Source organism: Argopecten irradians, chromosome 9 (genome assembly GCF_041381155.1).
Source record: "Argopecten irradians isolate NY chromosome 9, Ai_NY, whole genome shotgun sequence".
Lineage (NCBI taxonomy): Eukaryota > Metazoa > Mollusca > Bivalvia > Pectinida > Pectinidae > Argopecten > Argopecten irradians.
In genome coordinates, this window is record NC_091142.1 from 20,864,727 (window position 1) to 20,882,161 (window position 17,435).

A 17,435-nucleotide genomic window follows, 5' to 3' on the forward strand; every position below is an offset into this window, starting at 1 on the left:
TATTAATGTTAAATCCTTTTTAGCGCCTCATATGTCGCATTGCGAACAGAACACATATCAGTGAAAATATCAAAAATAATAGTATGTAGTACGTCTTACAAGGGAAAATGGATATTTAATTTGATATAAATTGCATATAAGGCACATGACGTTGTGTAATTGTACAAACGGAACGAGGTAAGTGTATACGTGTTTTATCGTTTCGCTGTTTATTTAAAGGTATTTTGTGAATATTGAAATAGTGAAAAAATGTTCAATATACTTTATGATTGACTATACTTGACATGATATACATTGTAGATAAGCTAGAGGAACGCTATCAAAATCTGCGAACGGAACGAGGTATTTGTTTGTTCAACGGCAATACAATACCTTTTCCTGTCGCATTTTGTATATGAAAGATAGACTTGTTGCGATATGGAAATAAAGGCCATATATCTGCAAGAGTGTTGGCATTAGTGTTTGACTTCTGAAATTTTTACTGTTTTAGATGAAGAACATGAACGCCGTCAAGAACTACAAAAGAAATATGGTAAGTTTGTATTAATGTTAAGTCCTTTTTAACGCCTCATATGTCGCATTGCGAACAGAACACATATCTGTGAAAATATCAAAAATAATAGTATGTAGTACGTCTTACAAGGGAAAATGGATATTTAATTTGATATAAATTGCATATAAAGGCAAATGGACGTTGTGTAATTGTACAAACGGAACGAGGTAAGTGTATACGTGTTTTATCGTTTCGCTGTTTATTTATAGGTATTTTGTGAATATTGAAATAGTGAAAATATGTTCAATATGCTTTATGATTGACTATTTGACATGATATACATTGTAGATAAGCTAGATGAACGCTATCAAAATCTGCGAACGGAACGAGGTATTTGTTTGTTCAACGGCAATATAATACCTTTTCCTGTCGCATTTTGTATATGAAAGATAGACTTGTTGCGATATGGAAATAAAGGCCATATATCTGCAAGAGTGTTGGCATTAGTGTTTGACTTCTGAATATTTTACTGTTTAAGATGAAGAACATGAAAGCCGTCAAGAACTACAAAAGAAATATGGTAAGTTTGTATTAATGTTAAGTCCTTTTTTAACGCCTCATATGTCGCATTGCGAACAGAACACATATCTGTGAAAATATCAAAAATAATAGTATGTAGTACGTCTAACAAGGGAAAATGGATATTTAATTTGATATAAATTGCATATAAGACACATGAACGTTGTGTAATTGTACAAACGGAACGAGGTAAGTGTATACGTGTTTTATCGTTTCGCTGTTTATTTATAGGTATTTTGTGAATATTGAAATAGTGAAAATATGTTCAATATGCTTTATGATTGACTATTTGACATGATATACATTGTAGATATGCTAGAGGAACGCTATCAAAATCTGCGAACGGAACGAGGTATTTGTTTGTTCAACGGCAACACAATACCTTTTCCTGTCGCATTTTGTATATGAAAGATAGACTTGTTGCGATATCGAAATAAAGGTCATATATCTGCAAGTGTTGGCATTAGTGTTTGACTTCTGAATATTTTACTGTTTAAGATGAAGAACATGAACGCCGTCAAGAACTACAAAAGAAATATGGTAAGTTTGTATTAATGTTAAGTCCTTTTTTAACGCCTCATATGTCGCATTGCGAACAGAACACATATCAGTGAAAATATCAAAAATAATAGTATGTAGTACGTCTAACAAGGGAAAATGGATATTTAATTTGATATAAATTGCATATAAGACACATGAACGTTGTGTAATTGTACAAACGGAACGAGGTAAGTGTATACGTGTTTTATCGTTTCGCTGTTTATTTATAGGTATTTTGTGAATATTGAAATAGTGAAAATATGTTCAATATGCTTTATGATTGACTATTTGACATGATATACATTGTAGATAAGCTAGAGGAACGCTATCAAAATCTGCGAACGGAACGAAGTATTTGTTTGTTCAACGGCAATACAATACCTTTTCCTGTCGCATTTTGTATATGAAAGATAGACTTGTTGCGATATGGAAATAAAGGCCATATATCTGCAAGAGTGTTGGCATTAGTGTTTGACTTCTGAATATTTTACTGTTTAAGATTAAGAACATGAACGCCGTCAAGAACTACAAAAGAAATATGGTAAGTTTGTATTAATGTTAAGTCCTTTTTAACGCCTCATATGTCGCATTGCGAACAGAACACATATCTGTGAAAATATCAAAAATAATAGTATGTAGTACGTCTTACAAGGGAAAATGGATATTTATTTTGATATAAATTGCATATAAAGGCACATGGACGTTGTGTAATTGTACAAACGGAATTAGGTAAGTGTATACGTGTTTTATCGTTTCGCTGTTTATTTATAGGTATTTTGTGAATATTGAAATAGTGAAAATATGTTCAATATGCTTTATGATTGACTATTTGACATGATATACATTGTAGATAAGCTAGAGGAACGTTGTCAAAATCTGCAAAGGGAACGAGGTATGTGTCTCTTGTTTGTTCAACGGCAATACAATACCTTTTCCTGTCGCATTTTGTATATGAGGATAGACTTGTTGCGATATCGAAATAAAGGTCATATATCTGCAAGATTGTTGGTATTAGTGTTTGACTTCTGAATATTTTACTGTTTTAGATGAAGAACATGAACGCCGTCAAAAACTACAAAAGAAATATGGTAAGTTTGTATTAATGTTAAATCCTTTTTAGCGCCTCATATGTCGCATTGCGAACAGAACACATATCAGTGAAAATATCAAAAATAATAGTATGTAGTACGTCTAACAAGGGAAAATGGATATTTAATTTGATATAAATTGCATATAAGACACATGAACGTTGTGTAATTGTACAAACGGAACGAGGTAAGTGTATACGTGTTTTATCTTTTCGCTGTTTATTTATAGGTATTTTGTGAATATTGAAATAGTGAAAATATGTTCAATATGCTTTATGATTGACTATTTGACATGATATACATTGTAGATATGCTAGAGGAACGCTATCAAAATCTGCGAACGGAACGAGGTATTTGTTTGTTCAACGGCAACACAATACCTTTTCCTGTCGCATTTTGTATATGAAAGATAGACTTGTTGCGATATGGAAATAAAGGTCATATATCTGCAAGATTGTTGGCATTAGTGTTTGACTTCTGAATATTTTACTGTTTTAGATGAAGAACATGAACGCCGTCAAAAACTACAAAAGAAATATGGTAAGTTTGTATTAATGTTAAATCCTTTTTAACGCCTCTTATGTCGCATTGCGAACAGAACACATATCTGTGAAAATATCAAAAATAATAGTATGTAGTACGTCTTACAAGGGAAATGGATATTTAATTTGATATAAATTGCATATAAGGTACATGAACGTTGTGTAATTGTACAAACGGAACGAGGTAAGTGTATACGTGTTTTATCTTTTCGCTGTTTATTTATAGGTATTTTGTGAATATTGCAATAGTGAAAATAATTTCAATATGCTTTATTAATGACTGTTTGACATGAAATACATTGTAGATAAGCTAGAGGAACGTTGTCAAAATCTGCGAACGGAACGAGGTATGTATCTCTTGTTTGTTCAACGGCAATACAATACCTTTTCCTGTCGCATTTTGTATATGAAAGATAGACTTGTTGCGATATCGAAATAATGGTCATATATCTGCAAGAGTGTTGGCATTAGTGTTTGACTTCTGAATATTTTACTGTTTTAGATGAAGAACAGGAACGCCGTCAAAAACTGCAAAAGAAATATGGTAAGTTTGTATTAATGTTAAATCCTTTTTAACGCCTTTTATGTCACATTTCGAAAACAGAACAAAAAATTTTATGAATATTTATGCGTATTAGATGTTCAAGAAACTAATTATAATACATATTACAATTGTAAAGAGTGTAATATTCTGTTTTGGTTTTAGATATTCTAAAAAGAAAATTACAAAACACCGGGGAAATAAAAGGTATGTTTTTCTCTAGAGTTGCATCATTACATGTGTTGTTGTCGAACTAAATATAACTCTTCTCATCATTCATCTAACATGAAATATTTTAATTATTACCAACATCTTTCACCATAATGAGTACATTAAATAAAGTGTTCGTCCGTATCTTAGCCATTCTGTATTTCTGTCTTGCATTCGTTACTGTAAATGTCGACCACGTACAAATGTATAGACATATCATAGGTTCTTGAGACCTTCGTTGCTTCCAGGTGTCATCCGTGCAACTTACATTTATTGGAATATTCAGATTAGATTGTTGTATTCGTGTTCACCACTGAAATTTGGATTTTCAATCATTATTGGGCAACAATCACGTTCGGAAATGTGTTAAGGATTGCAGGTAACACACATTTTCTCTCTATCGTAACAAAAGCAGATTATCTCAGAACATATTCCAGACTAAAGCAACCTATTAAAAACAGGTACACATTTTTTAATATTTTTGTGAGTACCGTAAACGCGTTTATTTACTACTCCTATGACTAGAGTTTTACTCATGTTATTTGTTTTTTTTTTTATATTTGTATATCAAATATTCCACCTAATATTTAGTAACGTTACCCGTGTAATACATTTTAATATGCCACTAGTGTAATATTCGTTGTCTGCACTGGCTTGGAATTCCTATGTAAGAACGTATGAACTGTAATCCTACATAAAACCTGGGCTGAATGACACTAGGGAATATCTACAAATTTTCATATGAGGTATTTCAAAGTAATAATGACACAGCTAAGTTTCATCTTTTAAGAATTTCCCCTGGGAAACTTATGGCAATACATGTATAAAATATAATTATACATTTAGATATACTATAAATATATATATATATTCGCTTACTGATAACATACCAATGATTAGCATTATGGCATACATATTCATTAGATAACTGGACCGAACATTCATTGCTTATCGAATTATTTAACTCGTTTAATAAATGCCATATTACTGTATAGCTTTGCTATAACGTATCCGATGGAACCAAGGGAAATATTTCGTCAGCTCTGATAATTAATTAAAGTCATAAGCTTAATAAACACCGAATCAATGTACTAACTAATTAAGCTTACTCGCTAATTCCAAAATTGTAATTGGCAGATTTTCCATTACTGACAATTCATTATATCCTTTTTTCTTGTATTCGATTTTCTATCAATCGATTCGCCCCTTTTTTACCCAAAATCTCCTTTTTGTGCTATATCTAGCACCTTCAGAAGAAAGAAAGAAAAACGGAAAATATGTTATTGAATAAGTATTGACTTGACGGGACAAAGAAATCACCCCCCCCCCCATAAAAAATATTTCGCTATGAGGAACATGTGTTATACGTTTTAAATTTACTTTGTGATAAGCAGAAATTCGTACCACGCAGGTTCGTTTTAAGAAAGTTTTACTGACACTGTACATATTCACTCGTGTAAGATAAAACAAAGGTGTACGATCTCTTTTGCTTAGAAGAGAGAGGAGGTCAAAACAATGAAGAATCAACAGATGAAGACACCAGGAGTGATCCAGGTATGGACCATCTTGATATATCCTCTTTTTTACATAATGAAAATATTTTCTGGGGGGACATTTGTATCATTATCAACTCGATATATTACATTATATAGAAAAAACGCTAGTACAGTAACCATAAAATACATGCAATGAAATGGAAAATGATCATTATAATGAAATGAAATATAAACAATTTTTCGTGTTATCGAAGACTTTTGTATCATGAGAATTTCCTCTAAAAACAAGGAAACTTGCGCTAAAATATTGACATTATTGTAATATTATGTGATATTAATATTGCGTTCTTAGAATGTATCCAAATTATATTAAGAAACGATAAGTTGAATTGTCCAAGCATATCCCTGTAACTAATGGCAGTGGCGTTTAGTGTGTAATAGGTTTTAAACAAGATGTAGTCATCAATTTGGAATACTTTGTATTTATCCGGTTTGATGTACACTAGCATGCCAACTGATCCATACCATTTTTGGTTTCTTAGCATCTACGCAGTTTTGTATCAAAATTATATTTAGCATGCTGATGTAATTTACTGAAATTAAAACCAAAATTCAAATACCTTCTGTAGCAATGTTCGTGTTGTACATGTGAATGTCTGTTATTTTGGCAGAATTTCATAAAAAAATGTCTTATTAAACCCCCTCCTATTTCATATTCTAAACAATATACTTTAAATAGAAGTCACAATGTATATTCCGAACACGTATTTTCTCCCATACTTCACAGGAATATCCCGTGGTTGCTAGGGAAAGATATCTCTATTTTACACATGGGGCGTAAGACAGCTCATACGCACTAGATAATAACATGATAATAACATGCATGCGACGTGACTGCGGCGCGCATTGTATATGACGTCATCAATTTTGACGTTCCTTCGATAATGGCGATATGATAAAGCTGGAAACCAAGTGAAATTTCAATATTTTTCTACTAAGTATGGGAGAAAAAGAATCAAACATGATATAGTGAAAAAATTTGAAATAGTGAAAGATTTTGGCCGTCAACCCTCGGCAAACCTCGGGTTGACCGGCCATAATCTTTCACTCGGGTTGAGTTATCCCTGTACACTTCACAGGCCCATGTAAGATTCTATTAATCTTTATTTCAAATAATCCACACCTTATAAATATAATATTTACAAGTTTACTCCAGTAAGTATCTAGTAGATAGAAAACGGGAAAAACGTATTTAGTTGTTGACAAATACGATTTTGTATACTTTTTACTTCTCGTTACAAATTTGTTTGCAGAAAGACAAAAAAAAAGAAAAAAATCACGTAAATTATTATTCTACTGGATACATAATTTATGTTTATCAATCAACAATTGACTGATTTATTTTATTAGATGGATCTGATATCAACACAGAAACAAACTACGACGAAACACCAACAAAGGACGTTATTATCACTTCGTCTGATCACACGACGAAAGTTTCCAGTAGGTTTTAATAATTCACATGCATATTACATTGTAAATAAATACTATGTCATATATTAATAATTTGATTTGGTCAATACGATGCTATACTGACTGTATTTCATACAGAAGAGCTGTGGCGTTCGCTTTAACACCATATTAACAGCGTATTGTAAAATTGTATGCTATTCAGAAGATCTCATGGGTTTGTAAATTTCAGTTCCGAAAATTGATGAAATATTAAACAAGCAGGTGAAAGTGACCTAGTTAAGCAATTGTGCTATTTTAGTATAAAAACTTTGATAATTTTGCTGAATACTTCGATTTTTATACCAATATCAGTAACTATAAAGCCATGATATTGCATCAGAATTAAATGTCACAACGATAGATTAAGTAGATTAGATTTAAATAGAATACCAGCTATGTGGTTAAGAGCATCTGAAAGTTGTATCACATAGATAAAATTCAGAAATATGGATAAATGTGCAATAATCGTCATTCTCACGAACGAAGATGAGTTTTTAAGATGTTACCATTAAACAGAATTTACCAGCGTTTTGAGAATCGCAATATTTACAATGCACTAGTTTTAACGTTTCATATACAAATAAGAGCTCAAAAATGTTTTTAAATATGCATAAGGCATGGAAACAAAAACTTTAACACTGCGTAAAATATCATGTTTATAATGCACCATACACGCTTGTCTGTTCATTTTAATGTTTTCTACAACTTAATTAATCAAAATTTTCAATTGATTGACGATGAAAACGTAACATGTCAGACGTCTTTTCATGATATACCAATACATCTTAAACATTTATTTTTGAAATTTCCGGCATATTTTGAACAGTATGCAAATGTGAAACAAAGTTATCGTTCATTCGTAGTAATCACGTGGCGTCATATATGACTGTGATTTTCGTTATCGTAAACGAATTGCATTTCCATTTGCTTCGTGTTTGTTAAACAAAAATAAGTGAAAATTTGAATTTGGATTTTGATGCAGGAAAAAAGTCAAGGTATAAAAAAGGTAAAAAACGTAAGTATATATTAGTTAAGATAATATAAACAGTCGAGATGTTTTATGTTATGAAATCTGTCTAGTTAAAATTAAAACATCCAATATTTAAATTCAACCACATATTATATGGAAATAACCTCAGGAAACCCACATTTTCAACTTCAATTAAGCATAGCAGTCAATCTTTGTTGATGCAATCAATAAGGATCTTATTATAATGTTGAAATGCAAAGCATATTTTTCTGGTTATGACAGCGATATCTTCATTTGTTGGGTTATATTTGTTTAGAAAGTTAAAGCGTATGCATATCTTAAATTCGAATTATTTCAAAACTTTGAAATGCATTTGTATTAGTGTTGCCTGTTATAGAATTATACGACTTGCCTGAATTCATACATGTATGTCTGCTTTCCTTTAAAGATGCTCCACCGCTGACAAATGGTATTTTTTCACTATAAAAAACAGGAGCAGACGATTGAGTATTTTTGTTCAGTTACAAAAGTTACGTACTTTACACCATTAACACATTTGAAAAGTTTGAGCTTCTAATTTTACTTCAAGGTAAAGATATGAAAAATAATTAATTGCATCCCGAAAAAATTCCGTGGCATTATATCTTATATGGAATGAAGTACTGATTGCGCATGCACCAAAGGCAAAATAAATTATTTTATATTAGTTTTTGTGTTAATTAGACAGATATATACACGATTACACACCAATTATTGTTCAAATGATGAATATCATTTATGCTCTGTCGGCGATGGAGCATCTTTAAGGTCACTGGGATATAATATCATAAACTATATTTACATTTCCTCAAGTACTTAATACTAAGTGTTATATTGTGTCTGTAGAATGCGTAAACAGAGATGTATTAAATAGTCTAAGGATATTGAACGTCACACAACTGTCAATATACTAAACATTTAGAAACGTGCGTTTTCAGACAAAACGGAATATAGTTTTCACATAATATTATGTTCCTTCCGACTCCATATAGGCAAGGGCGACGGAACTAAAAGGTGGAATCGAAATAGATACTTTAAATTTATGTTAAGAACCAATATGGTTTTCGATATAAAATCTAGCTTTGTTGTCTGGCTTATTTGTTGTATTTTGTTCGTTTAAAGGTAGACAACAACGAAATGAGAATAATGCACAGCAAGGAGGCTATCCAGGTAGGGAATTTATGAATTATAAAACGCGTACATATATTAGTGCTTGAGGTTATTAGAAAAGAAAATATCATGATACAAGTCCGTTAAGATAATATTTCCGGACTGAAAAGGATGCTGAAAATAATGAAAATTGTAATAAGCCAGTATTATGAAGATTTGTTAAAGCTCCATCGATCTAACTCGAAACATAAAATAAAGAAATAAATATTCTGTTTCATTCCAAATAAAAATTGATGCCAAAGCATAGGGCAAGAGAAACAGAACATAATATAGCACGCACTTTAAAAGCAATGACACCTCAATTTTCAATTGAAGGAAGACAACATCGACATCAGAATGCTAAAGATCGAAGAGGCTATCCAGGTAGGAAACAATTAATTAATCATAAACTGTCGATAGATATAAAATGCATATATCAAAATGAACGCTACCCTTTCTTAACTGATTTTTAACATTGTGACATATCACTGACCCCTGAATTTATGTACACACATAAGTAATAACGAACGATTTGTTCTACTGAACAGGAGCTTGAAGAAATGACTAAAGTAGGAGAATATCAGAGTAATCATATCGACTTACTAACTAGCGCGATTAAGGTTCATTATAAAGACAATATCAGTGGTTATAAAATAAGGTGCAGAATGGAAAATTATGAGGATAATAGAAACCTCTTCTAAGTATTTTTTTGAATTCGAAAACAAACTAACTTAAGGCAAAAGAAAAGTTGCGGCACAGAATAAAACAAACGACAGTAATTATAAAGAAGGAATGTCTGCTATATTAGATGAGCAAACATAATTTTATAAAAAGTTATTTTCTTCTGAGGGTTGGGAAAGAGATGCAGCAAAATCTCTTCTAGAAAACGTCAATGCTAGAATAACAAATTTCCATGCGAAGATGGTATTATATCATAATTTTATCAACATTACTGGTACCTAATAAAAGGGGAATTCTTCGAAGTTTTAACAGAAGTATTTGCTTCAAATACTTTATCTGAATCTCAGTCTAAAAGTATGCTTACTTTATTAAATAAAAAAAAGAGAATGACAACGTATTCAAAATTGGAGACCACTAATTGTACTTAACGTCGATTATAAAATTATTGCAAAGGGTCTGGCTAATAGAATAAAACCTTATTGAAAAATATTATTCATTCGGATATAAAAAGGTTTCGTTCCTGGTCGAAACATTTCAGATGTTAACAGACGTATCCAAGACGTTTTTGAAAATATGGATTTCAGAAGGAGCCATTATTTTCATACATCAATCTAAAGCTTTTGATAGAGTAGAATGGCCATTGGTTAACAGATGCCTAGAACACTTTGGCGCAAATATAAAAATAGGATAACAAAGCTTTTAAAAGATTCAAAGACATGCAGTAAAACGAACGGGTATGTAAGTAAATATTTACCGATATCAAAATCAGAAAGGCAAGATTGTCCAATTGCTCCGATTTTATACATCCTACAATCTGAGCTTGCTCTATAAGACAACACGAAAATATTGAAGGTATGAAATTTCCGAATAAAAAAGAAGCTACTAGTAACACGCTTGGAGACGACACTTAATTCTTCGTAAGTGACAAACATTTGATTGTAGAAATATCAAATATCTTAGATAAAACAACAATTATAAATTCAGGTAGATGGAAGCATAAAGATCCATTATATACAAATATATCCTGGTAGAAAATTTGTGTGAAAACACTAGGATTCCATCATGGATACATCATCGATGAAAATTTGCTATGGAAAAAAAATAAAAAATTTGGTTATGCTTGAGGTTTGGAAAAGTAGAATTTTAATAATATATGGTAAGAGTTTGGTAATCAAGTCTTTAGTAATATCACTTCTAGGTTATGGAATAAAAGCACGTGATATCCTAGAAGGTTATATTAAAGATATCGATTCATTAATATGGGAATGTGTATGGAATGGAAAAAAGGATTTAGTCAATAGGAAGATGTCATAAAAACTTGGGGAATGGAAATTGTTAGAGAATTCATCTTCAGTAGGCAAATACAAAAACTGTATACAATTTTGCAAAGTGATATCGACATATGGAATGAAATTAATAATTACGGGTTAAGCTATATTGATGAAAAATGTAGAGTTAACTATTTTCTATGTAAATTATCAGACATACGCCCTATTGACACATCGAAAATTTCACTTTTCTACAGAAATCTTATTGAAGCATGGGCAAATTAAAAAAAAACCCACACAACTCTCAACAAAAACAAATTACTATAACAGCCATTTTTTTGGAAATATTTCATCCAATATAATAACGCAGCCACATACTTTCCTTCTTTTTTTAAAAACAATATTTTAACAATACAAGATTTACGGGATGAACGCAGGAATAATTTAAAAGATGATTATGAAATATATAACATGATAACTGATTAAAGAAACTGTATCATTGAAATAGCAAAGTTTAAGATCGCATTTCCGTTACAATGGTTGAATATTCTTAAATAAATTGATGCGATAGATTTTGTTTACCGTTGTATAGACGCCAATCTTAATATTAAAGGGAAAGATAACAAACTGATATGAAACAAAAGTCTGAAACTAAAAATAATAACGAGTAAAAGAAATTCTGATGCAGATCCATTCTGTAAATTAAAATGGGAATTTCAAAAAAAATATAATTGGGAATTAATATGTAAAAATATAAAAAAATGCCGTTACAACAAATCAAATATAACCACAGAAAAAAGAAAATTGTATCAATTAATCATGTTTTGATCATTTTAGGTAAACTCAGATAAAGGATTTAAGCATTAAGGAATGAGCTACAGAACGCGAGGATGAATTCAGAATGAAAGAGATTTTATAAATGAGTATGAATGATTCACAGAATGAATATATCAATGAACAATATCAAGAATGAAAAAAAAATAAGTGAACGAGGTTAAAGAGAAAATTAATGTTGAATGAGAGCCCTCTTGCAAGAGGACAATTATGATGGAATGCTAAATCAAGGTTCCTAGCCCTGGCAGTCATCTATGCTTATCATGTCTGGAGAATTTTTTCGTTTAAAAAAAACCCGATTTGTTCTACTGATAGACATTCAGTTAACTATCCGATTATTCCGTTATACATTATGGAGTTATCTGCCTTGCAATGGGACGTTATCGACTGTGGCATTTTTGTCAATAAAATTCAAGTCGTTGTCTGAAATTTTGTGAATGACAGATATTTATGTAATGTGGAAAGGCGGAAATCATTGTTTTTCCTGTAGATTACGACAATAAAAGGTGGTGTTCAAGCTAATGTTAAAAATCCCATAGAAACTGCCCACCGCCCAACTTCCATTAAACTTTGCATATCGAAAGTACTACTAGTTGCCCCTTTAAAATAAGACTACTTTTTCCTTTTGTGAATTTAAAAAGGCCGAACTGGTCTGAAATGTTTGTGTTCATTTTAAATAAAACTACCTTCACACATATGTCAAAATAGGTCATCTTTTGTTACATATTCTACATTTCTATTCATAAATAATTTGAGTAGATTAAAGACTTTAAATCTCCGTCATTTTTGAACGAAAAAAAATGTTTTGATAATTATTTTAACAAAAAATAAAAACTTTTGGGAAAACTGGAAAACGAAATATTGCTCTTCGTCATCTCGTTTCACCCCATTAAAGGAGGTGTCCACAATTTTGCCTTGCATTAAAAATACTCTAACGACATTCTCTGTCTATGTGTAAATAAGTTTTAAAATTAGAAAATTAAACAACATTTTTATTGGATTTAATTATAGCGAGTGCAGGTAGCAGCAGAGCTCTGTTTTGTTAACATACATAGCAAAACATTTCCAGTTTAAGATTCCAGAGTCCAATTTAAGTGAACATTAGTGTATAGTAATACTTTTGGATGTAAGATATAATGGTACCAGTTTCGAAAGTATTGGTTGCCATGGTAACAAAATGGAAGCCTCTGATTGACTGAAATTTAAATAATGTCAGATTGGAGTGATAATTGATACAAAGGGGCTTTGGGTTATGCTGAATATTATGGTATCACTTTCAAAAAGATTGGTTGCCATGGCAACAAAATGGAGGCCCCTGATTTGTTGAAATTTAGTTATTGTCAGATTAAGGTGAAAAATTGTATATAGGGATTTTTAAGTATGCTGAATAAGACAGGAATACTTTTGATTTCAAGTAACAAAATGAGCGACTCAGGTTTACAAGTTTACATATTTTAGATATAAGTGAAAATTGATACATATAGGTTATGAGGTATGCCGAATACGATAGTAACAGTTTTGAAATACTTTGTTGTCATGGTAACAAAATAAAGGACCCTGATTGGTAAAGATTTAGATTGTAGCCTTTTTGATGTTTGTATTCTTTTTAGTTGAAACTTATTTTATTTCAAATGTAATTCGGTTTAAAAAAGAAACCATTTGTTTCACTCAAAGCATATCTTTATATTTAAGTAATTCTATCACTATTTGCTATTGTATTATGGTAACTATGTTCAATTATAAAACAGTCACCTAGGACAAATGTGCTTTTTTCAGAAAATCTTCTCTTCCTGCATTTCAGCCTTTGAAGTTACATATTCCCGGATTTCAATATTTTTGAAAACGAATCTGCTATAAGATTATACATATGGCAAGTTTTTAAAATGATTTAAAAGTGTGGATGTCACAAAATTGATAACATGCGAGATATCTGGTGCAAACTCAATACCCTTAATTTTTATTCTGTCAAAAAATTGATATATTATGCTTGAAAACTCCGTAAATATTAGTAAATATCATTATAATTGGTACGAAAGAAAGAATGAAGTATCTTTGATTAACAAAAATAGTAGAAAACACAATTGTTCAAAAGTTGGCCACAAGGGCTTCCCTTGACACATACATAGAGTATTGTTAGAAAACATCATTTCAGGCCCTTTATGCCTTTTCTAAAAAGGCAAAATAGACAAAACATACATGCAGAATTAAAAAAAATGGGACATGTTTTGCAACCCCACCTTTGTGTGTGATCAGAAAGACGCAATGACTAACTGTGGCGTAATTATCTTCTACAGATGGCATTTTTTAATCTGTAGACAATGAAAAGTACATCATTATTTCTTAACATCATCTGGAAACAGATCAAATTTTTCACAAAGGTGAGCGGTATTCCAAAAGGCCGTAATACGTCGAGTTATTCCTCTCACAGGCCATTGTATAAATTTACTGCATACTTCCAACCTATTGCAAAGGAAAAGTGTGGCCAATAAATTTATTGCTACCACAGTTGGGTCCACACATGATCCCCTTTCATGGCCAATCAGAATTATTACGTGACCATGAAAGGGGCTGGACATGCAGTGTGTGCAGTCAACCATGGTACAGTAACAAATGCTGTAAGAGGGGAGATATTCATTACTCGATCACCTTATTCTAGGTGATTAGGTCAATCAATAAACCAAGTAACCAATGCTGACAAGATTTTAAAAAAAGACAACACAATAAAGATATCACATTTATTTAAATAAATATAATAAGCTTCAAATAAGTAATATTTCTATTAATGATTATCAGACAATAGCTGAATAGCAACTTCAAAGTATTTCCCCATTTGATACTTCTTTTTCTTCGAATCGTTGAATAAAGCTTGTTAATAATCAAATGGTTTCATACTGTACATATCCTTTAAAAATATTTGGTGCAAGTTTTTATTTCTCCATATAGCAAATTCATTGTGCTCCTTCCGATGGATAATGACAAACTGATGTATTAACATTGACCCGAAATCCCTAGTACCGAAAAGTACTCAAAAGCATTATTAAAAGGTACAGGTAAATTAAACAGAGAAAAATAGGAGAGTCACAGGTATAGGATTGGACGGATGAATAGTTTCAATCAACCTGTCTTTTTCTCCGGATTACGAAGCATGCAGTAAGTCAGTTATTGCATGATTTCTCGCTTCGCTCGAGTGTAATAAATCCCTTATTACTTGAAAGCCATGCAATAACATTTACTGGGTGTTGGATAAACTTATTGATATTACACTAGTGGAATAACACCTTTCGGTCTTTTGACTGGTTGAAATTTTAATTTTTGGCCGAACTACTTTCTTCTTATTGTCATGCGCAATTTGTTAACGTCATCGATCATGAAACGACGTCATGTTATTGCACTCCGATCGCAGCTTGCAGAACAAACCGCTCTTGTAACGGCTTTGTGATGACGTCCTAATCTTTCATGTTTTCCCATTCGAACTATAAACTATCGCGTCAAAATCCATAATGGTCTCTTGTTTAGCAGTATACCTTGTTCTACGGGGACCGTGTGGGTAATAACGGTATAATTAAAGCATCAAGACTGGACTAACTTGGTTACAATTGGATGATTATTTTGGCGGGAAGTAGATATAACTTTACCGTGAAGATGTCGGGATGTAGTTCGACAACGATTAGAATCTAGATTCAATTAAAAAGACGTGAAGAAGGTATACATGGAACAGTTGTTCATAATCACAATGATTTGATATTAAAGGCCTAATACCTTGCCGAAACGGTATTTAATTTTTAAAATGAGAATGTAAAACGAGATCGATAATTTTATAGAGTCGCAAAAGTTATCACCATACCATTATCATCACCTTCAGAACAATTCAAATTAAACATTGATTTTCATATCGCGGGTCATCTTATGGTTCCCCCGTTGTCCCAAATACCGCGCGGTAGTTGATTATCGCCGCACAAGAAGGCAAAACAGCGAAACTTAACCAAACTATTATCATATATTACGCAGGATATCTTATAACCTCATTTTAAGCCATCGATATATATCGTCGTATGTTATTGATGATTTTTAGAAACCTTTAAATTTGGTCCGGAAAGGTATTGGACCTTTAATACATTCTCTGAACAATTAAGATTTTTGAATATTAATGAGTTCATATTTGCTTATGATGATATCACTACAGCTTATTTGCATATGTCTGCAAATAACGTTATCTTATTTTGGCCTTCTTGTAGATGATTTCACTGTGGTAGAAATATGTCATCCAACTCAGGGTTATTGGATATGGAATTTATTTTGCAGGTGTTACAAAATACTTTAGCAAGTGTATTTTGTAACTTTTAAAGAAAAAAACTCATTCGTTTAAAATAGATTCAATAATCAACAACTACTCGTTGTGTAACCTCTGTATTTACAACTTTAAATAAAAAAAAAAAAAAAAACAAAAAAAAAAAGATATTTTCAGTTTTAAACTTTTTCGTACCCGGGGCCGTCTTTCAAACATCTCACTATTAGACATAACGCCGACTTAAGTCGGCGAGACAAAGCCTAGTGAAGACAATGTTGGCGATTAACTAATAACTAACCTATCATTGAGAATATTCGACATATGGTCATATTTTTATTCTTAAATAACAAAATCACAAAACGAAGACGATTCATGTGTGTACTAGACGTAAACCACATTTGGACCGTAAAACCTACTTCAGCTGCTCCAAATGATCAATTTCAACACAAAAATCACCTCATTGATAAGCCTCTTGTTGCTATTAAGATCATTGTTAATTTCCCTTGGTCCCGTTTTGATAATCAGGTTTCACTGTGTTTCATGATGAATACCTATAAAATTGCCTCATTACTACAGATGGATCTGCAAGCGACAAAGAAACAAAACCTGAAGAAGATGTATCATTTAAGGCCGGAGATATCCCTCCACCCAATTATATTAGTAAGTATGTGTTTATGTATGGCTATGTTTATATAAAAAAGTCGCGAGATATTTGCTACAAGGCAATCTAGGCTAGGGGTTGTTTTTCCATCTCTACGTTACCCGGGAAAAGTGCAGCATTAACCGAATATTCTTGAACATACAGAACAGGGTATGAAGAATAATTAAACCAATAATTAAATTAAGTCGATAAAATCCCCTCTGTGGAATATTCTCATATGCCATATTTGTGGTCCTCGGTAAAGTTTTTTATGGTGGAGGACTTAATAAAAAAATTACAATGGAAAGACTAGGTTGATAATAAAACAATTAAAAAATGTCGTGCAAATTGACAAAGGGTGATTTTTTCATGCATGCAGATGTAGCCCTTGGCCTCGATGGCACACCTCTTTCCGCGTCATGGGCCCCGATGGTCCTTATTATGCTGCAGCTTGTTCCATGCAATACTATGACCCTGCTGGAAAAAAAAACTATTTTGTAGTATATTACTGCAGTTCATTCCGCAAGGTCTTCAGAGCCAGTCAGACAGTTCTTGCATATTGAGA

The 17,435-nt window shown here is 31.8% G+C and overlaps 1 protein-coding gene and 1 long non-coding RNA gene across 2 annotated transcripts in view; both read left to right on the forward strand.

Annotated features, from left to right (window-relative positions):
* The first annotated feature begins 489 nt into the window (after positions 1 to 489).
* LOC138330871 (uncharacterized) lies at positions 490 to 2,695 on the forward strand. Its single transcript, XR_011209607.1, has 4 exons — positions 490 to 532; positions 1,032 to 1,073; positions 1,571 to 1,612; positions 2,659 to 2,695. It is a non-coding gene; the product is annotated as an uncharacterized lncRNA (long non-coding RNA).
* A 2,796-nt stretch (positions 2,696 to 5,491) lies between these two features.
* Positions 5,492 to 17,435, forward strand: part of LOC138331752 (uncharacterized) — a 51,605-nt gene continuing 39,661 nt past the window's right edge. Inside the window, exons 1-6 of the mRNA XM_069279515.1 lie at positions 5,492 to 5,547; positions 6,900 to 6,992; positions 7,984 to 8,016; positions 9,133 to 9,180; positions 9,496 to 9,543; positions 16,807 to 16,890. Coding sequence (XP_069135616.1) covers positions 5,509 to 5,547; positions 6,900 to 6,992; positions 7,984 to 8,016; positions 9,133 to 9,180; positions 9,496 to 9,543; positions 16,807 to 16,890 — 345 coding nt within the window. The 5' untranslated portion in view covers positions 5,492 to 5,508. The remainder of the gene's footprint in view (positions 5,548 to 6,899; positions 6,993 to 7,983; positions 8,017 to 9,132; positions 9,181 to 9,495; positions 9,544 to 16,806; positions 16,891 to 17,435) is intronic.